This window comes from Telmatherina bonti (genome assembly GCF_933228915.1).
Source record: "Telmatherina bonti genome assembly, chromosome: 24".
Taxonomy (NCBI): domain Eukaryota; kingdom Metazoa; phylum Chordata; class Actinopteri; order Atheriniformes; family Telmatherinidae; genus Telmatherina; species Telmatherina bonti.
The window spans coordinates 20,453,204-20,475,774 of NC_136633.1; the positions used below are offsets into that span (position 1 = coordinate 20,453,204).

Here is a 22,571-nt window from a genome sequence, read left to right on the forward strand (position 1 = left end):
AAATGAGCAGCAGAGCGCTGTTGTAGGTACCATAACAGCAAGACAGTTTTTTTTTTGTATGTTTTTTTTAATGTATATATTCACACACACATATATTTGTCACAGCAGACAAATTGGGACGACAGCGGCATTCATTCCTTCATTTTCCTAACTGCTTAATCCAGTTAAGGATCATGGGGAAGCTGCAGCCTATCCCAGCAGTCTTTGGGCGAAATGCAGGGTACACCCTGGACAGGTTGCCAGTCCATCGCAGGGACGACAGCGGCAGTTTGTCCAATAACCACAAATTAATTTAATGACATGCGTCTGACCAGAATTATTTTTCACTGAAGTTAACGTCAGCTTGACAAGATGAACTGTCAGCCAGAGGAGAGCGCTTCACTGCATTCTTAGCCTGAGGAAAGGTCCTGTGGGCTGCCTCCTCTACATGTTTGTCATTTAGGCACACAGGTAAATAAAAATAAAAATGAAATTAATATTGCTGGTGCCATTTTCTGTCATTTTAACAAATATCTTTGTGTTTTTTTGTAAAAGAACGAAATCACTAGATCAACTTGGTATTTGTAATTGCTAGGCAACAGAGGACTGGAGCACTATGGGCAATTCTCGTACACTCGGTAGGTCGTCACTTTTCACTAATGGTAAGCTCACTTCGGAGTGTGCAGACTAGGTAGAACACTTACAAAAGCTTGACTGCTTCAGTAGTCTGCACACTTTGAAGTATGTAGAAATGGTAATGGTGATGGTGATGGTAATGGTAATGGTAATGGTGATGGTAATGGTAATGGTGATGGTGATGGTAATGGTAATAGTGATGGTAATCGTAATGGTAAGCTCACTTCGGAGTGTGCAGACTAGGTAGAACACTTACGAAAGTCTGACTGCTTTAGTAGTCTACATACTTCGAAGTGTGCAGACCCTGAATTAAGACACAGCTTATGGCACAAAAGCAAAACTTCTTCTCTAATGACAACTGTTGTGCATTATTTTCGTATATATGTACACGTAGTTCGGCGAGTTAAATCACTGTATTATCACTCTGCTACAGGCATCATAGCAATGAATTAATGAAATGATTCAGATCAGCTGTTTTTTGACAGGCAAATGATTGAAACACACAGTGGCATGAATTTTGAGGTGAATTTCAATATTTTAGGCTGAAATAAAACATTTGAAGAATGGGAAGAGGAGTGGTGAGTGCCCCTCCGTTATGGGGCGTTACTGTAGCAGCGTGTTCATATCAGCTGTCTTTTAACAGGTGAATGAGAGAAACGCGCTGTAGCTTGACAGCGGTTGTTGCATAAAAAGTACATCAAGGCCAACATGAAATAGTTCCTTAACTTTAGCATATTTAGCAAGTGTTGTAAAAAAGAAATACAAATTTGTTATAAGATGTTCACTGTTTGTGGACCATATTATAACCGGATTAAACAACTCGGATCCGTGCATTACACATTTATAATGCACTTTGCAGAAAAAGATATCCCTGATATCTGCATAGCACTCAGTTTAACTGAATTAAAAAAATATTGTCACTTTGGCCTCATACAAGAGGCATTAAAATGGCATCTATAATAAAAAGAAATACCACACTAATCATAACAGGATACAGAACAAACTAAAACAATGATCTCACTTCTCAGTATGATTTAATTTCTCTGTAATGTCATAAAAACTGCTTCCATTGAAAAAGGATGCTCACTCACGTGTCGTATTTTTTCTTTCATATTGTTTTCTGTTGCTCCAGATCCACAATAACTGGTGTTTTTTCTGTCGGTTGATGATATAACCAGTTTGGGCTTTTGCGACTGCTTCTTTTTTGTCATTAATATTACTTGTCGCAGCCTGTGGCTTCAACTCCAAAAGATGTTCTTGTTTCATGTTTTGAGTTTTTGAGGCCCAGCTCCAAAATAGTCACCTCTGAGATTTCAGACTCCTTGTGTTGTTCCTAAAACAATGTCCCAGATCCACATGTTTCACTTTGAAGTTTTTCTTATTGGAATATTTCTTTACTTTTACACTTTGGCCCAAACTTCAACATGATATTTTTTCACACATTTTTGTTGAAGTGAAGCAAGAGAAATCGACCAAATGATGGTTAGTAAAAGGAAAATTGTACACAAGCTGTTATTAAAATATACAACCTCAATTCTAAAAATGTCAGGACATTCTGCAATAAATAATTAAAACCACTGTAGATGATAGGAGCTTCAAAGTCTGCACAATTTAACACTGAAGGTACATTTTGCTGGAACTGTTTCAGAAATTGTAGATGAAATATGTTACAGACAGACAAGCTTTTGACCATCTGAAGTGCTCTTTTTATACCCAGTCATGTCATTGACCTGTTGAATTAACCTCCTGGTGTCAAATGTTCCTCCACCTTTACTTGATCTGACAATGACTTTTCCAGCCTTTTGTTTCTCTGTTCCATCTTTGGTTAAAAAATATTGCTTTAAAATAATTAAGATTTCCAAATTATCAGCATACCAATTTTATCAATGTCAACATTAAAAATTTATTATCAAAAATGATTGTATTAATTTTTCACTTTTTTAATGACAACTTTTACACAACATGCACATGTTACATATAAACTCTTTAGCTCCATCTCTTCTACCCTAAAATGGCAAAATATAATAGATGTCAACTATTGTTTTTCAGATATTTTTGTTTGGGGAGCACTAGTCAATCCTAAAATATCAGTCTTGTTTGATATCGGTATCGTTAATTAAGTGTTGGACAAAATCGGTATGTCAAATTTCAGCAAAAACATTTCTAAAAGACTTATTAAAACAAACTAATATTTTCCATTAAATGATTAAATATCTCAGTTTCTATACCTGATGTGTTTATTTTCTATTTGGGGAAAAAAATGTTGGTTTACAAGATCATTGCATTCTGCAACTAATCAGCTGATTGTATAAATTTATATTAATGAAGCCAATGCAGGAACTGGGGAGATATATATATATATATATATATATATATATATATATATATATATATATATATATATATATATATATATATATATATATATATATATATGTATGCAGCCAGCTTATTAGTTGATGTAGTCAACCATCTACACTCTGTACCTACATTATTGTATGCATGTTGGGTTTGTGCCTGTGCCAGCTGACATTGAGTATGAACCTGACAACAAGAGCACACTTTTGGGAATTCTGTTTATGCATCAAGCTGTGGTGAAATCTAAACAAAACAGTGGGGCAAAAAAGCAAGAAAAAATTACTGTGAAGCTGCAGATGTCACTCAGTGTGGAGTGGGCTCTTTGGATTAGTGTTAGTCTTTGGTTTTCTTTGAGTTTTATTTATCAAAAACTGCAAAAGCTACTATAATAAATAGCGTCCATCTGCAGCTCCTCCCTAAGGGGCCGTGTCGGGTGCGGAGGTCCAATAAACTGAGCCATAAAACAAAATCCTCCAAACAACCACTTGCTGCTCTCAGCTGAACAGTTGGCTTGTCCTCTAGTGTCCCAAATGGAGCCGTTATAACCAGATTAATTTCCCCTTCTTTATATATTCATAGTCAAAATTCAGTCATTACAAACATGTAAAAGCTTATCATTTAATCTTTACATCAACTACATTGTTAAGATTTTGTACTTATGTGGCTTTTTACTTGCAATATAAACTACAGCATGTGTAAGACAATCTTTTTCTGAGTTGTGGCTGCAGCATTATGCATACTAACTCTGTTAAAATGAACACATTTTCTACATTTAATGACATGCACAACACCTGATAGTGTTTGACCTCAGCATAGAAGAGCGTGTGTTGTACTAACAGGAGTTGGTGCTGTCGTCTTTGGTCCCGTCCAGACTTCCATCCTGGCCCATCTGGAGATAGAAGCCCTGTCTGCAGAACAACCTGGTCACTATGCCCTTCAGCTGTGGTTCTACAGGCCACAAACACAGAAAAATAGACAGAAAAGAGAAACAGGTGAGAAAGTTCACTGAGGGCTACGCCTTATATCCTAAATAGACACCAACAATCAAGTCAAACATGGCGAGTCCCAGATGTTCACATAAGTTCAGTCGGTTTCAGCAGAAGTTGTAATTTATGCACACTTTCCTCCTCTGAACTGACTTTCTGCACACGTCCTGGAGGGCACCTTTTGTGATAGAATACAGCTTTAAAGAAGTACAATGTGACCACACGTGACCTCCTGCATCCTGGGGGATTTCTTTTGGAGAATCTAGTCAAGCACATCCAATCCATTCCAGGAATGCCGGACTAATCCGGCCTTTGTGGTCATTGTTCCACTTGAATAAGATTGATAAATTATTTCAGAAAGCTTTGATGGTAAAGTGAAGCTTTACAGTAGCTTTCTATGAAGCCTGCTTTACTCATGAACGCCCCAAATATTGATTTCCAGGTATCATTATTCATGTTAAAACACTTAACATGGTGTTTTGCTGCTTCATAATCATACTGTTTGATTTTTTCAACCTAACTATAACAACAATGTTGTCATATGTGACTTATTAGATAAAACCCCAACCTCTTCACAGGTTTCAACCGACGCCTTATTTCTTTATATTTTCCTTCCAAGCAGCAGATTTTCTTGTATTTCTTTGAAGCAATTTTTAACAATTGTTCTCCAGGCTTTCTAAAGGTTTTTCTCTTTTTGTTTTTTTGGCATTTGTTTTGTTCCCCTCAAATTTTCCTAGTATTTTTTTTTTTTTTTTTTACCAAAAAGCAGAAGAATGTTTTCTTTTTTGTTTCTTCTATGAAGCCATTTAACACTGACATATGACTCAGACATAAAAATGTTCCAATCTCTTGGGATGAATCATTTTGTGTCCACAGATAACAGAAACCTTTGCAAGGAATTTGTCTTAAAATGGGTTTTTAACACTTTGTTACTGATATTTGTTAAGTTTTATTTCTCAAAAATGTTAAAGGAATCGGAATTTGAAATAAAAGAGTATAAATAAAAATAAAAAGTTGATTCCCAAAAAGCTATAAAGTGAAAGTTTGGCATATTGCAGCATGTTTTTATGTTTTTGTAAAAAAAAAAATAGTAAACTGGACAGCCACTGAAAGTAAAATGCTACAAATCATAAAAAAAAAAAAAAAAAAAATCCAGCAAAGACCTGGCACAGGACCTTGAGGATGCATTTGGACCTTCATTTGATCCATTTACTGTTCACTGAAGCCTCTTCGGAAAAGGTCTCCATGGAAGGATGGCTGTAGAGATGTGTTTCTTAAGTGAAGGGGAATAAAAGAAAAGGCTAAAAGTTTACCAAAACTACACAGGTCCACACAAAGTGACTGAAAACGACAAACAACACCTCTCTCTGGAGCCCAACATTACTGAAGCAGTGCTGGACCTTCTTAACAGGAAAAAAACGGAGCTATGATTCAGAGAAGAGCTTCTACGTAAATGAATGGCAGGATGTTTTTCTGCTCCAACACATCTCATTCATATCAAATGGCTCTACTTAACAACTTGTTGTCAAGTTATGCCCAAACATGCTGACCCCTTAACCTGATGCAGGTTTGCTGCAGCAGAAAACTTCTTTTAATACTGATTTTAAAAAAGAGCCCTGTGTTGGTGTCAAATGTTGCAGGAGCTGGTATGTCAATGTAAAGAAAACCTTGCTTTTATTGCAGATGTGACCAGTGTGAACAAAACGACAGTATCTGAAGAAAAAAAAAAATGTAATCCTGTCAAATGATTTAACAGGAACTAAGATATCTTTATAAAACCTTGTTAAAATCTCTGACCTGCAGCAATTACTGTGAACTTAAATACAAAAGAAAGTCACTGATTTAATTTAGATCAGTTTGCAATCTTTGCATCAATGCACATCAGATTTTTATTTTAGTCACCTAACATTATATTTTAGGACCCTGCATGTTGCTACGATGAAACCGAGGAGCCGTTCGCCTCCAGCGTCCGGCTCTTCCTTCTTCCATTCAAACCAGAAATGACTGAAATACAACAAAATGATGGAAGCAACAGCCGTCTGGAGGTAGAGGAGTGGAGGGTAGAAATGACAACAAAGATGAGATTAACGGAAATAACTGCTCTAATCACTAACCATACCCTTCACACACACACACACACACACACACTTGCTTGCGACCGCACCCGATGTCCTATGGAAAAAAACAAAAAAACACGCCAGTGACTCTGCAGTTATAATGAGGCAGGGAATTCCCTTTGTGTGTGTGTGTGTGTGTGTGAGAGAGAGAGAGAGGCATGGTGTAAAACTGTGAAGGTATACCCTAATGCACAGAGACAAAAAAAAAAGCTGAGCGTGACCCAGTTTTTCAGGAGTGTGAGTGTGTGTGAGAGAGACAGGGGCAGGGGTGTTTTACATCTATGTGAAGGATCCATCTTGTGCAGCAGGAAAGACAGAGGGAAAAAGGAGCAGACGCTTCAAAGCGCCGCTGGAACTGCAAAAATTCCCAGCATACTACTTTGAGCGTGTTGTGAGGCGCTGGTCCATCCACTCATTTTTCACCACAATATCATGATGCACACAATCAATAAGTGCAAACCCTCCAGACTGCACCGCTACGTTGTTGTGCAGCAGCTAAATATCTTCCTGACCAACAGTTGCGGTGTTTCATGATAAAAAATAATGCCCAACATCTAAATCGGAGCAGAGTGGGAGTCTCTCTACCCTCCTTTGTGTCACACATGATCCCAGAAAGCTGCTAGAAATGTAATTTACTTCCTCTTATCTCCTTCTACTGTAACATTAATAAAGAGATATTAGTGTGACAGAGTTTAAAATGTATTTCTGTGATAAAGCTGGAGGCACAGAGCATGCATCCCCTGGTTAGGCTTTGCATTTCTACATCTGTCTACGTGTTTGCTTGAAACCTTTTCTGATAAAGACACACAGAGAGCATTTTGGTGGCGGCATGCTTCCTGCCTGGGGTTGTGACTCAGCCAACGCAAATTTTCAAGGCCGTGCAACTTATCTAAGAAAATGTTTTCTCAAAAGGACATTTGACATCTTTACTGTAGCTAACATCTACAGGAGTGTGTGTGTATGTGTGTGTGTGTGTGTGTGTGTGTGTGAATGGTGGAGGACAGCAATCTGCTTATAGAGCAATGACAGTCAAGCTTTCTCTGATTTTCTGTTAATTTCCCCTTCATGTCCAAAAGCAGAACATTTTTAATGAGATACCTGCTAATCATTTGTATGAAACTAGCCATAAACTGATTTTTGTTTGTTTATTTGTTGTGTCTTTTGCTTATTTTTGGAGGGAAATAAGTTGCAGGTATACCTTAAACTAAATGAAACTTAAAGGACAATTGCTGCAAAGCCTGATATATGCAAAAGGAGAAAATTGTATATTATGTTATTTCAGCTTTCAACAAAATCCAAGTTTCTCTTTTTTATGGAAATATGGGGTAAATAAATCAACTTGGAAGGCGAGGAAACATGTCAAAGTGTACATAATAGGAATACCTAAGGAATGTTTTAATTATTAGATAACATATAAGTTTCTGGAACTCATGGATCAAATATAATACAGGGTGAAAAAGAAACACAATGAAGCATAATATGAATCTACACAGTGAAACATAAGCCCTTATAAATATATCATTAAATATGGAATTGATATTTTTCACCCTCATCTATCTTTATGGACAATCTTGTCAATCTGAGGTATTTTTCTTCTTGATCTGGACGTCTTTCTGGCTGTCGGTACATATCACACAATATTTTGTAAAGAACAAAAAGTCTTAAAAATTCTTGAAATTCAACTTGTAAATTTTTCCAATAAGTCGGCAGGATTGTGAAAAAATGTCCACTTCCAAAACACTCCTAAAATATGACACTCGTTAATGTTTTTCTGCTTTTTTTCTGCAAAAAGCTGATATGAGTCTGGCTGTGAAACACTCAAAATCCTGAAGAATTGTAACCGTTTAAAAGCCAGCTTGATGACTTAATTTTTGTTGTTTTTCATTAAATAAACACAAAAATAATTATGTTACATACATGAAATATTTTGTATATGTCAAGATCAACCTAAATATAGACTTTTATGCATTATTTTATATTTTATAAATATATTATTTTATATTGCACTATTTATATTAACATCAAATGTAAACTTTACCAACCTTTTTATTCATGAAGGACAAAAAAAACAATTCAACTGAGTAAACTCCTTTAATAAATTTCAGCTCTGATTAAAAATTTGAATAAATTATTTTAACCCTTTTATTGAAATATTATTTTATTCCTTTAAAAACAGGGAAAACAATATAAATGTTTTCTGTTTTTCTTTTTTAATATTAAACACACTTTAAGTACGAGTGTGTTGATTCATTATACTGTTTTCTTTTGGACGAGTCAGACAATAACCTGGATTTTCATTTACTTATAGTCAAAATCAATCAGCATTTAAGCTTTTTAATGTCACAAAATACTTTTTGAATCAAATCAATTCGACTTTCTGACATTCAGACAGAAAGATTAAATTATAAAAAAAAATGGCTGAAAAAATATTTTGTTTGCTATTATCATTCATTTTAATTAAATGCACACAAGTAATCGCATGTCCTTCATCAATGTAGTTGTTCATGTTTGCATAACTCCCTACCGTAGTGGACAAAAATCTTTACGTCTCCACAGGAGCGTCTTGCTTCATCTACACCCACTTGTGTGCATATTCATCCACCTGCATATCCATTTCACCTGTTCCTACTGGCAGCGTTCCCATCAGGGTAACATTCCCACCATTCCCAGTATTTCCACATCCTGTCTGTTACCAGGGAAATTCCCCAGTCTCGCGTTGCTATGGCAACAGTCTCGTGATTCCAGACTGTTCCAGAGAAAGGGTATTCCCCCATCCAGACACACACACACACACACACACACACACACACACACACACACACGCACATTCACACGGAGCTCTTTTTCACCATAATGCGATGTGATTCAATCAGTCAGCTGCCACGCAGATTTGACATGTCATATTGTCTGTTAATTCGCTCCCGTCTGAGTCTACACGCAGAGCTAAACGCTGTTTAAAATACCAATAACGCCGTCTCACACAAACGAGGCATTGAAGATCTTGGCACGCATACACACACACTGATACGCAGCATTTCACCAAACAGAATCACCCAAGTACAGAATTCACATGCAGCAAAATGAATGCGCTCATGTCATCCTTACTTATATTAACCTGATAAGTCATTACAGAAACACGCAGGGCTGAACAGAGCAGATTTATGTTCATCTACAGAGAAGCATTAAAAAAAAAAAAAAAAAAAATCCTAATAAATCTGCAACGCATTTCTTTTGGCTTTATTTCTCTAGTCTTGATGTTTGTAAGGCCTTTCCAAACATCACATAAACACATTTTCTAGGTGTCTTCTACTGATCACAACACATGGGAACACCCTGTACAGACACTCTGTCACACACACACACACACACACACACACACATATAGGAAAACAGAAGTAACTACAGAGCAGCCTCTCCCTGGGTAACATTCATCACTAAAGTGGCTTCGGCGTGAAACAATTTAGCGCCGGCTCTCTGATCTGTGGAGAGCCATTTTAAGGAGAGGGATTCTGGTTTTCTACCTGGGGTCAGGTTCATGTTGTGACAGGGAAACGGAGCAGCTGAGCTACCTTTTAGTTAGCCTTTGATTCGTGCTCCTCTTGAGAAACATGGAGGTAATCAGAGGTCAGCTGGGAGGAACGGTTCTGGGTAAAATGCCAGGTCAGATTTTTACCTGTTGGGTTATTTGAAAGTTTTAAATACTAACCAATTATTGCGTTCATTTTCTTACACTGTAGCCTATTTTACAGCAAATATTCATGGATCTGAACAGATCTCTTTAAGTGTAATCGGCTCCTGCTAATAAAGGGTAGCAGCGACTTGATTTTAATACCCCCTGACATCTCTGTGGTAAATCTTCTGTTTAATATATCCAAAATTTCACCCTCACAGTCACTGAGCTTGCTAATAATCATGACTGCGGTTTCAAAAGAAAACCTGCAAATCAAGAGCCCTGTGGTTCAGCACCCTGCCCGGCTGCAGCAGCTAACCAGCAGTTAACCTCATGCTCCTCGTTACACCACTTCAAAACAAGACCTTGAGATACTTCGGATTATTGGCTGAGTTTTGCACTGCTTGCCTCGTTTTCTTTTCACATCCTTTTTTTTTTTTTTTAAACCAGCAGAGAGAAATCCAAATAAAGTTGCTTGTATAAAATCCAGACAAGATGACCCTCGTATTCAACTAAAGAGATTGAGTCCAATCAAGTTTTTTTATATTATAAATTAGATTTTACATTTTTGTGCAAAAGTGTTTTGCATTTCAGATACTTGAATGTGTTTCCATGCTGCCATACAGTCAGTTTGCAAATGTGTGCGCATATGCAGAACAAAATTAATAACAGCTATTTCACAGACTAAGTTTATCACCTCCGGCTGTAGGAAGCAATAATTTGAACATTATTAACATATTAATCGATAATGAAAATGCCGATTTACCACATCCCAATAGACACATCTTCTTGCTTCCTCTTGCTTCAGATTAGTCTGTATTTTGGTATCGGCCCAGATGTGATATTTCTGCTTTAAAATCACTCAAAATAATTATTTTTCCCCCATGTATTTGTATGTCAGAGGAGGAAAGCACACTGTCGGCTACAGGAAGGCTACATTTCAACCTCATCGTTCTTGTGTGGCATACTGTCTGAAAAAAAGCTGCTACCTTTTACTAGAGCATCAATTCCTGCGTATTTCATCTGCACCATGTTGAGACTTAATGTTGAACGTATTTTTGTGTCAGGAATGATCATGTAAATCTCTTTCTGTTGTCTTAAAGCACTGTCTGATATGGCTGTATCAAAGCTTTAGCGAGGGCATGAGAATACCTCTCCTGGCAGAAGCTGTGACTCAACCATGAAGAATTTCCTAAAAGTAACATTTTTGCATCCTTTTATTTCTTTTTTTTAATTAATGCTCTCAAAAGCTGATATTTTGGGGGAGTAATAATGATGTGATTTGACCAGAAGCTGCTCTCCTGCTACAGTTGGAGTCTTCAGAGGCGATGTAGGTAAATAAAATGCCTTCAGATCTCAACTGTGGACAAGAAAGAGATCATGGTTTAAAAACAAAATTATTAGGAAAACACCGTCTTGGATGTATTTTATTTGAATTCCAGCTGATGAAAGTGTGGTGATTTTGCTCTGAACCTCATCTTTGATTGAGTAATGGAGGACTCAGATCACTTTGGGTCTGTGAATCTCTCCTTCACAAAACCTCTGGAAGACAGTAGGGGAGTATTGGCAAATCTCTTGCTCTCTCTTCCACACACACACACACACACACACACACACACACACACACACACACACACACACACACACACACACACACACACACACACAAGCAGCACAGAGATTGTGGACGTTGCCAAGCTTCAACCAGCAGCTCTCACAGCTGAGAACACAGACAAGGCAGAGCTAAAAGGAGAAGGTAAGGAAAAGAAAGGTGGAGAAGGGGGGAAAAAGGAGAGGAGAAAAGTCAAATAAAGCTGGAAGGAGGGATGAAAAGATCTGAGGTTAGAAGGGAGGACAGGGTGGAGAGGGGAGGGTGATCAGCTATAGAGCTGGGGAGGGAGGAAGGTGACAGAAATACAGAGAAAGAGCGGGAGAGGGGAGGAGAGGAGAGGAGAGGAAGCCGGTATCTGCTCTGAAAAAGAGGGAGAAGAAGGAGGGAGTAAAAGACCTAAGGTGGGAAGAGGATTAGAATGGAGAGACAGGAGGATGGTACTGTGAGGAGATAGGAAGGAGAAGGAGGAGAAAGGCGGCAAAGGAGGGAGAAGAGAAGAGAAGAGAAGAGAGGAACAAAAATTGAGGGGAACTGATGGTAAATAGGACATTAAGATGGGAGGAGGCCAGAAGAAAGAGGAAGGTGAGAGAAAGATGGAATAAGGAGGAGGATAAAAGGAGGGAAAGACGGGGTATTAAAAAGATCCGGGGTAGAGTGGAAGGATGTGGAGGTGGAAGAGCTGGTGGGATGCAACAAGGGGGAGGAAAAAGAGGGGAGAATTCAGAGGAGAAATAAAAAATAACATGGTGGGACAATGAGGAGAGAAGATCCCCAAAAAATTCCCGTCAGTCCCCAGACTGAACCAGCACAAGCCAAATGACTCCTCACATTCACCTCTCCTCTATCTTCCCTCCCACCCCTCCTCTCATTTCCTGCTGCCATCTCCCCTCCTTTCATCCCCTCCCCTCCATCCACCATCACCTGCTGGTTTCTCACACAATCAATTGATTACAACAGTACTTATCTCTCTGCTGTTGAACGCTTTCTATAGCACACAATCACAATACTCTCATTAATCTGCACTCACTTCTCCAGCGTATGTGATCATTGGTCGTTGCTCTGAGCAGTGCTGCAAATTCACAACAACCTTCATTTGCTTGAGATCAAAATGGTCTAAAATTGGACTATTTCTTTTTATTTATTCAGGAACAAAAATCTGGTTTTCATTCCAAATTTAAAAAAAAAAACAAAGAAAAAAAAAGAGGGTCACATTGTTGCTTTTGTTGTGTTTTTGTTATTTATAAGTGTGTGTTAAAGTCTGAGCACTTCGAGTTATGAGCTGAAAATGAGAGTGTTAAGATCCACAGAGAGGCAGACACAGGGGGAGAAGACTAGACAGACTAATCTGTGGCTTCAATAATGGATGTACCTGGAAACTACTGAACCATGGGGCACTACAAGACATGACAGTGTGTGTGTGTGTGTGTGAGTGAGAGAGAGAGAGAGAGAGAGAGAGAGTGTGTCACCACTGAGAGGAAAGACAGGGCGAGTCTGTCAGTCTGCCTTTATGCATGTGCGTGCGCGAGTGTGCATGCGTGCACCAGTCGGGGCGTGAATGCAAACGAGACTATGCGTGAACGTTTGGCTGTGCGTAAAGGTGTGTGAGCGTGTGTGTGAAAGTGCGCGCCCATGTGCATATCAATAGATTTGCAACTGAGAGAAACATGTATGTGCGTGTGAGTCTCCTCCCCCCCTCCCCCCCCCTCCTTCCACACCTTGCCTCCGTAGCCTCCTCTTCTTCAAGCCAAATATCCGGACTTTGGAGAAGATGTCGACCAGGTTCCCGTTGCACAGCCCCTGCTTCTTCCCGGGGCTCTTCCGCCGCCGGTGAGCAGTCGGTCGGTGGGCGTGTTGCTCTCTTGCTTGTCGCTTCTGTCGGATCAAACCGCTGGCGATGGCCGCTGCCATGTCTCCGCCGTCACAGCCAATTTAAAAAAAAAAAAAAAAAAAAAAAAAAAAAAGCTCTGTCTCCGTCCCAGTCTCCAGTCTCTTCAGTGTCCACCGGAGGGGACGGAGCGCAGACAAACCGAGTCGCAAACCTCCAGTCTCTGCTAGAACAGCCCCATACTTAAGCCACAACACGGTAAAAGTCCAAAATAAACACTTCACCTTTACAACATTCTCGCTGTCATCGTTATTCCTTGTGGCTAGAGACGTGAAACGCAGCGTGGTTTACCTGTCCGTCACGTTTCACCTGTCAGTCTGTCAGTCAGACAGCAGCAGCAGCTGTCAGTGAGCGGCTGCTCCAGCCCGTTTCCACGGACCGCGTCTGTCAGTTGGTGTTGCCATGGCCAGCACGCGACACAAGCAAAAAGAAAAGAAAAAAAAAGAAAAGAAAAAGCTGAGGAGAAACGGGTACAATGCCTCAGAAAGCAGTTGTGTCCTCTTCTCTGAAGATGTCTGTTTGTATTCCGCTGACTGAAGCGCGAGGCGCGTGTGCCACCTGCGAGCGGCTCCAGCTGCGTGAAACCTGCTCGTGTCAGCCAGAGCAACACCGGAACAAAGTGTTGCTTTCAAAATTAAAGCATAGCGCGACGTGGTCAAGGCCGGATTAAAAGTGGATTAAAAGTGTACTAATATTGTAAAAATTGTGAATGATTCACTGTGAAATGACTTTTCTTACATCTCTCAGCCAGTGGTACCAGTAGCAACACACTAGACACTGTGGGGTAACTATCTGGCTTTTATATACATTTTGTTTCATGTAATGAGTTACCCTGAGGATCCTTAATACAGCCACACACAGGGAGTTCTGGACAAATGACCAGTTTATTGGTGGAGGAGTATGAACAGAAGATCAGTCCGGGGGAATGGTCTGCAGAAGAAACCAGGCAACAGCTGGGAGGTAAACAGGATGGCAAAATACTCGTCCAGGCTACGACAAGGCTCAGAGATCCAAAGACAGGCAGGGTCGGTAACCAGAAGATCCGAAAGGTAGCGGTATCTGTCGAGGGCAAGGCAAGGAGGGTAATCCAGGGGCATAAAGCAGAAGGTCGGCAACTGAGGATCAATCCGTAGAACGCTGGAACAAAACTAGACATAGGTCTGATTATTATCTGGCAGAAAAGGAGGGATTGGAGGGAGCTTAAGTAGGCAGTGAGAGAAAAGGAAACCAGGTGAACTGAATGAGGTAGCAGAGGCAATTAGGAAGCCAGCAGGTGGATCGAGTTACCAGTGATGAGCGCCAGGAGATCAGGGTGGCAAAAACATGACAGTTTCATGTCCAAACTGCTGGTGTTTGCCCCACATAGGCCCCCAATGGACATTATGGGCCCCTGGGCCTGTACCCATAATGCTCAATGGATAATCTGGCCTTGGAAGTGGTTGTTTTTAAAATAATATTTTCTGTGTAAATAAAGCAGGAAAACAGGAAATAATTGCAAAATATAGTGACATAGCCTCAGTTAGAGCCTTAATTTTAAATCTACTTTGTATTTTTCTTCTTTTGGTAGCCATTACATCCGTTAACATACTAATATTAGCTCGATAGCTAATCTTATTTAAGGCATTTTAATAGGCTTATATTTTCTGAAAGTTAGCGTTAGACTAATACAGAATAAAGAATTCTTAGTGATTGCTGTAGATGATGCCATCCAGTTGGTTTACTTTGAAATGAGGATGGGGTAGGGCTAATAAGATTAATTCTTCTTCCTAGTCCAATTTTCTTTTCTTTTTTTTTTACATGAAATGTACTACAATAGTTGTGTAGTACCGTAGTTGTTTTTTGGATTTGCCAATATATTATGGAAAATAAAAGAGAATAAAAAATGTTGAAATGAAAAAAAAAAAAAAGTGTTTTGATAATATGTTGCCTGTACGTGACATCTAAACCTAAAAACAAATTAACATGTGAACACTAATGAACTTCCACGTTTTAGGCTACGTGGAGGAAAATAGTTTTAAACTGTCTATTTTAGGCCGACGTTTATTTTGAAAGAAACGACCGGATCTCTTGAGGAGATCGATACTTGCAAATTGACGAGCGAAACCGCGAGCGCTCTCTGGAGCCACAGATGCTGGACCCACGCGCCGAGCGAGCAGACAGACGCGCTTCTACATATCCCCACTGTTTTGAGAGGTGCGTGTTCGTATCCCTTTTAAATGATCTCTATTATAACCAAAATGACGCACAATAACACGAGTATACACACACACACACACTATATATATATATATATATATATATATATATATATATATATATATATATATATATATATATATATATATATATATATATATATATATATTGTGTGGGGGACACGGCCTCCAATGCGCCATTCACTATGGGTACTCCTGTTGCTTTCACCATCCAGGCCTTCTTTAGTTCTTTCTCTCCAGTTTCTTTTTCCTGATATTTCCATCATTGGGGATGGATACATCCATGATCACTATGTCCGGTTTTTTGGCTACCACTATTTTATCTGTCTGGATCTGGAAGTCCAAGAGGATCTTAGCCCTCTCATTCTCCACCACCTTGGGGGGAGTTTCCCACTGGGACTTAGGGGTCTCCAGTCCATATTCTGCACAGATGTTCCTGTACACTATGCCGGCTACTTGGTTATGGCATATATATGGCATAAGGAACAATAAAGAACCAAAATGAAAGGAAAAATAATAGATAAACAATGAAAATAGCTACAAAGTGATAATAAATGTTGCAAAACGTGTGCAAGACATAAAACTTTTTAAAAAATTTTTTTAAAAAGACTTATTCACTTGGCATTCATTAGGACAACTGACATATCTCTGTACTTTGGGGTGTCTCTGATCCATAACACAAAAAGACAGTACAGATAGTGAAACCTCCTCCGCTCATTACCTCACACACACTCCGACTGTCTGTATTCAGCACAGGAAGGGCTGTCTGAATAAATGGTTTAAAAATGCAAGAGGTGGGCTCGATTGATGAGCTGATTAGCTGCAGCACAGCCTCACATGTTTGGTTTGTCGACTGCACAGTACAGGTTTCCAGCTGTAACCTTATATTTCAAGGCTGAATACTGCGCTCACATTTCCTCCATTATTTTACAGTATGTGGGGCATGTGACAGGTGTAGCACAGTTTTAAGTGGTATCTCTAACTAATTAAATACATTGTATTTTCAGAACTGCATCAGCAAAGTGTAATGCATTAACATGCATTTGCAAGATACTTATAAAAAATATGTTACAGGTGAGTTTATTCTTGAATTTCAAAAGCCAAGAGGAATTGGTCTTTTGTTGCATGTAGGTCAGCCATTTCTCCAGCAAGAAGAACTGGGCTGGGACCCAGCCGGACACAAAGAACATTTTAATTATTTATATTTTCCTTTATTCGAGGGGAAATGACATGAAAAAATAAAAAATAAATTTAAAAAAACCTGATGATATGATATGATATGAACTTGACTTTTACACATATAAAAAAATACTGTTGCCATCCAATTCATGTTCCCAAGAGGATAAACCACCAGCGGCAGTATCAAATGCCACGTTTGCATACAAAATTTCTCACACTCTGATGTGTTTATCATCATCCAATATGCTAATGGACCCATTTCCCAGTAGGTACAAATTACTGGGATCTCATTATAAATATTATTTTAACCACATGTTAAAACAAATGAAAGAAGGCAACTAAGTGTCGCTTCATCAGAAGTCATAGTGCAACATTGCTTAACATTTCCAATCTGAATTTATAAGATTGAATGAGTTATCACAAAGTATAAAAATTTTTATTTTTTGGCAGAGTTTTGTGGCTGAAATAATTTAAGTTGAGAGTTAAAGATGTAGCAGTTATGATTTAAACATAAGTGGATATTATAAGACTATATGAGCTGAAATAAATCAGCACATTGGACACCGAACAACGTCTCTATGAAGAACTGTTCTTTCTCTGACTTTATGTATGTCTACATGTCATGGGCACAGAGCTTTTCTTTCCCATGTATCGCAGCTTGTTTGTGCTCATTTCCACTAGGTGGCAGCAGAGTATGTCTAAGAGAAGAAACAGAAGCTCCCTAATAATATTAACAGGTCAGATTGGCTGTAAAATTCTTTACAGGCAGAAAGCTTCAATTAATTTCTAAATATCTTATCTGATTATTCCATTTATGGTTTTTGGCATGGTTCTGCTTGTAAATGCTGCTTTGTTAGACTTACAAAAGACTAGCAGAGGTACACCAGCAAATTTAAAACCTGCATCTTTTGCCAAAATTCAGTAGGAAAGCCCAGAAATTGTGGCAATATTCCAGGTTTTCCTTTTTTAATTCATGACACTGCAGCCACACTGGCAATTAAGTATGTCTCATGCTTGTTTTTCTTCCAGGCAGAAGGGAAAAATAGAGCACAAAGAGATCTTTTGTTTGTGTGTGAGAGAGAAAGAAAGGAGGGGATGTGTACACATTTTTATCCAGGTCAGTCCAAAGGGAAGCAGTTGTGAATAAATCAAAGCTACATTTACATTCAAATTCAGCTTTTTGGCTGCTTTTTTTTTATAACATTCCAAAAAGGCGAGACGAAGCTCTTAAACTTCAAAAGGAAAATTCGTTGCACTCCTTTTCCTATCCACTTATATCCCCCCCATCCATCCCCTAAAAGGAAAATCTTTGCCCAACCCAAATCTTCATGCTTCAGGGAGCATGGTTTGGAGGAAAACAGACAAAAGGGCTAAACCCCCCCCCCAAACACAGTCAGAAAATATTGAAATATGCGAAGCAGTGCATGACTGTTAAGGTGCATGCTTGTCTCACCCCAACCAACCCTTTCTCAAATTTTTCCCTGGGTTATCAGCTAATTAAAGATTGAACTGTGAAGAAGCAACAGCGCCCTCTGCAGGCTGTGAAAGGAAAAGCTGCCCACTTATTTCCATAACTTTCCTTCTTTCACCCCCTCCTGAATCAGGTATGTTCATTTTCATGTTAACACAAGTATATGTTCTTCTAGACCTTTGCTATTATCTGACGCATTTTTTAAAAAAAAAAGATTTTCAAGTCTAAAGGAGACTATATAACTATAAATAGATAAAATGCTGCACTGTCCTCGTTGGGTTAGGAGTAGTTGACATTTAGCTTTCACATTTCTTGTCTAGTATCAAATAGGGCTTGCCATTATGGTAATAACATGAACAGGAACACTACTATGCAAGTTTTAAGTTAATCAAAACTGTTGTTCATTTAATACTCTATGACAGAATAAAACTTGTGGAGGTTTCGCTGCATGAGGTGAAAAACTTTTCCACTTTTAATCTACATGTAACATTTTTATAAAATACCAGCTACCACATGAGTCCCAGACCAGATTTGTGCTTTTGCAGTATGGTAGTAGAAGTAGAAGTAATGGTAGTAGTAGTAGTAGTAGTAGTAATAGTGAGGCAAAAGGTGACCAGCTTGGATATGTGTCTGACATACTCAATGTTTTAGCTTCTAATAACAGCACAAAACTTGCCTGGATATTTAATTAATGGAAATTTAAAAAATCTGTTCAATGCTGTAAAAAGCAGATTTAAGTTCAGCAAGTATGTGCTAGGTGCCTTATATGAGACATTCTACATAAAACAGCTACTTCTATTTATGTTGAATGTTACGTCCTCTGTTCAAGGTGCTTATAGCCTCTTGGGGTTTATAATCTCAGGCAAAAACTGTATCACTGAAACGCTAAGAGAGGGAGACTTTCTCTGACATTTGAGGCGTTTTCTCTCAAACAAACTGGCTGTTCAAGTCAAAAACATAAGAATTAGTTATTTACAACACTGGTGTTAAACTAAAAGGGCAGCTCATTTATATTGGAAGAAGTACTGAATATAAAAAGAACATAATATTTTACCATAAAACAGTCCAATTCTTGCCTTTTGTAAAGGATTTGTAACTTAGCTTATAAACAGTTTTTTCCACATGATTTCAGACAGTTGATCCACATTGTGAAGCGAAGTCGATGTAAAGCAGAGTTTTCTGGGAAAACATAAAGGCTTGATAATGTTTTTTTGAAATTGGACATTTATTGAGAGGATAGCCCCTTGAGATGACACGTCTCGTTTTCGAGGGGGTCCTCAACACAGACAGACAGATACAGACAACAATGCAATCCTTTCTTAGACGTAACAACAGCATTCACAGTAGACAAACGCTCTCAAATCGCCCCTATAAACCCAACCCTCGGTACAAGCGAAATAAAATACATTTACCTGAAAAGTGGACATACATGGACATACACATTTGAATAACAATCGTGTTGGGCCATTGCACAGCATAACTCAAAGTAAAATTGTTTAGAAGAATACAACAATATCAGAAGCAAAAGCAAGTTGTTTGTAAGTAGCTGAATATAGCTGCCCTAAAGCTTTGCTGAGAAGTGATGGATCGGATTGACGCTGGTAAATTGTTCCAGTCTGATGAGGCTGTGAATTTTAATGCTCGACGGCCAAATTCTTTCTTCATTTTGGGAACATAAAAAAACAAGTGCTCAGTATGTCTGAGGTTATATGAGGACCCAAATGGGCTTAGAAATTGTTTTAAATATAATGGATAACTAAGATAATGACATTTTTGTTTGTTTTGTTTTTTTTTTATTTGTTCAGAGATCTCCAAATCCAATCCTTCAGATCTGAGACGTTTCCATGCTCTTACACATCTAACTAATATTATATGGATGGCAATTTGTCACGTGAAACTTTCATTTCAATCAGATGAGTGAAATCAGGGAAATATCTGAAATGTGCAGGACTGTAGGACTGGATTTGGACGCCGCCACTTTTGTTACTATTGCTCTATTGCTATAGTTGCTCAGGAAACATTTTAATGGCAAAGAATGAATATGAATAATCCGTCAATATTCAGTGTTTTACATTAATTTAGATTTGACTTATTTTATTGGTATATACTAAAGATATTTCATGCTTTACATCATCTAATTTTAATTTAAATCCCTTCTTTTGTTTGCATTTCAGGCTAGCAACGCAGCTCAGAAAAGGTTGGGAAAGTCAGGCTTATACCACATTGTCACGCTGACATGCCTTCTCACAACACTTGTTCTTGCAATGACATGTTTCTACTATTATTTTGTCCCATTTTTTCTTCAAATGCATGTTCAGATGCACTACAAGATGGTGTAATTTCTCCAAGTATTTTAGAAACAGGTCATGACCGTAGGCAGGCCAGCCCAGTTCCCTTTAACCTTTTTATTCTTCAGCCTTGCATTTGACAGATGTGCAGTGGTTTCATGCTTGTTGAAAATGAATGAGCTTCCCTGGAAAACATGAAGGCAGCATATGTTGCTTTTGTGGATTAATATAAATTAGCTCTGCCAAGAGCTGTGATAAAAAAAAACCTCATACGTTACAGGGCCTGGCTTTAAGACTTATTGCTGGGAGCAGTCTGCATTGTTCATTCTGTTCTTTATACAAAGCATATGGATCGCCTTCATCCCAAAAAAATTCTAAATACTGATTGGGCTGACCATTTAGATCAGGAATGGGCAACTCCAGTCCTCGAGGGCCGCAGTCCTGAAAGTGTCCAGACTTTCCCCGAAGCAACACACTTTAATCAATGGATCATCAGCAGACTGGTGCAGAGTTTGATGTCAAGCTCTGCATCAGTCTGCTAATCTAGTCTGATGTGAGTCAGGTGTGTTGCAGCAGGGAAACTCCAAACACTTGCAGGACTACAGCCTTCAAGAACCATAATTGCCTACTCCTGATTTAGACCCATAATTAAGAGTATATTCTCTCTCTCATGCAGTCATTCTGTAAAAATAGTGTAATTATGCTCATTATTTGACACAAACCATGTCGTTTTGACATCTAACCTATAGTAATGTTTTACTTAAACTTACATTGAAGGGCTTTTGTAGCTGTCATATGATCATTGAACCTTTATTTAATTTTCATAATAAGAAGAAAAAGAGCAATCATATTAATGATGATGATGATTATAATAAAACCTTTCATTTAATAGCAATGATAAGGAAACTTGAGGTAATCATATAAAATCCTAGATACAATAATACAGGAGAAGTTAAAAAAAAAAAACAACAACACATATCTAACACATATAATGAAATATAGTCAAATCAGCAGCAAAGTGCCGTGCCTGTCTGAAAAGGTGTGGATCTGAAGGAGGTGAGAGAATTTGAATGATTCATGAGAATCATGGAGAAACCGCATCACAACCACATTAAACGGCATATCACCAAACACACATTTGATCCCAACAGTTCCCAGGAGTTATGTGTCAGTCAACGACATCTCTGTAGGGGGCGCTCTTTTCTTGCCAGATGAGATGTGACGACTTTGGAGGCTTTTGTTAAATAACGCCTCCCCTTTCATCACAGTTAAACGCCACATTCGCCTCTCAGAATGAAATAAATCAAGCGGCTGTCAATGTCGGCATGCGTTTGCAAACTTGAGGAGAGTTGAAGGGGGAGTGATGCAGCGAAGGGAGAGGGGAGGAGACGCAGGCAGGGAGGTGACAGATGTGGGTGGGTGTTCCCCAGACAGGAGTGTGAGGATAACCGCTCTGAAGTGAGCAGGATGAGTCATAATTCACGCTCAGACAACCCGCCCACACACTCACACAAGCACAGACGCGGGGAAGTCCGCTGTTACCCTTGGTAACGACTGATTAGTGACGCAGGTGGGTCTCCGAATGAAGAGAGTCAACACCTGCTGAATGCTGAGATGATAGCACACAAGCACACACACACATCTGGCTTCAGCTACATACATTCTGCGCTGTCTCTCACTTCATCTTCCTTTCTTTCTCAGACACACACACACACACACACACACAAGTTCTTCATTTTCAGATAAATTGATCATTACAGCAAACTCTATCCCTGTCCTCTCCTTCTGCATCATCTCCTCTAAATCCACTGAATCCTCATTGTCTCCTGCCCTCTCCCCGTCTATGTTTGTAGCATCACTAACCCAGCAAGGAGGAGAAGAAAGGGAATGGAGCGTCTAAATTATTCATTCACACTCCTCCCTCTCTTTTCTTCTATCTGTCTGATGTTTCTTGCTTTTTTAATCCTCCTCTTTGTGGATGTTCTATACTTTTCTGTTAATTAACCCTTTGTCAGCTCAACAAGAAGCAGCAGCAAGTTAAAGTAGATATAAGAAATGTGTGAGTGGAGATGTTCCACAAAGCTTCACTGTCACAAATATTACTGACTGAACAAAGGGGGTTAGCAAACAAAGTTTTGAGTTTTGTGCTTTTCTCCCCACATTCTCTTTATTGT

At 38.8% G+C, this 22,571-nt stretch overlaps 1 protein-coding gene across 2 annotated transcripts in view; it reads right to left on the bottom strand.

The window, feature by feature from the left end:
• LOC306774198 (fibroblast growth factor 14-like) overlaps positions 1 to 22,571 on the bottom strand; it is a gene marked incomplete at both ends in the record, with an annotated part of 87,498 nt that overhangs the window by 26,003 nt on the left and 38,924 nt on the right. The window contains 2 exons of one of the 2 annotated variants that reach the window (XM_079264180.1): positions 3,811 to 3,921; positions 13,074 to 13,266. In XM_079264180.1, coding sequence (XP_079120306.1) covers positions 3,811 to 3,921; positions 13,074 to 13,266 — 304 coding nt within the window. Of the gene's footprint in view, positions 1 to 3,810; positions 3,922 to 13,073; positions 13,267 to 22,571 lie in introns of those variants that run through there. The other variant, XM_079264181.1, reaches the window with a different exon arrangement.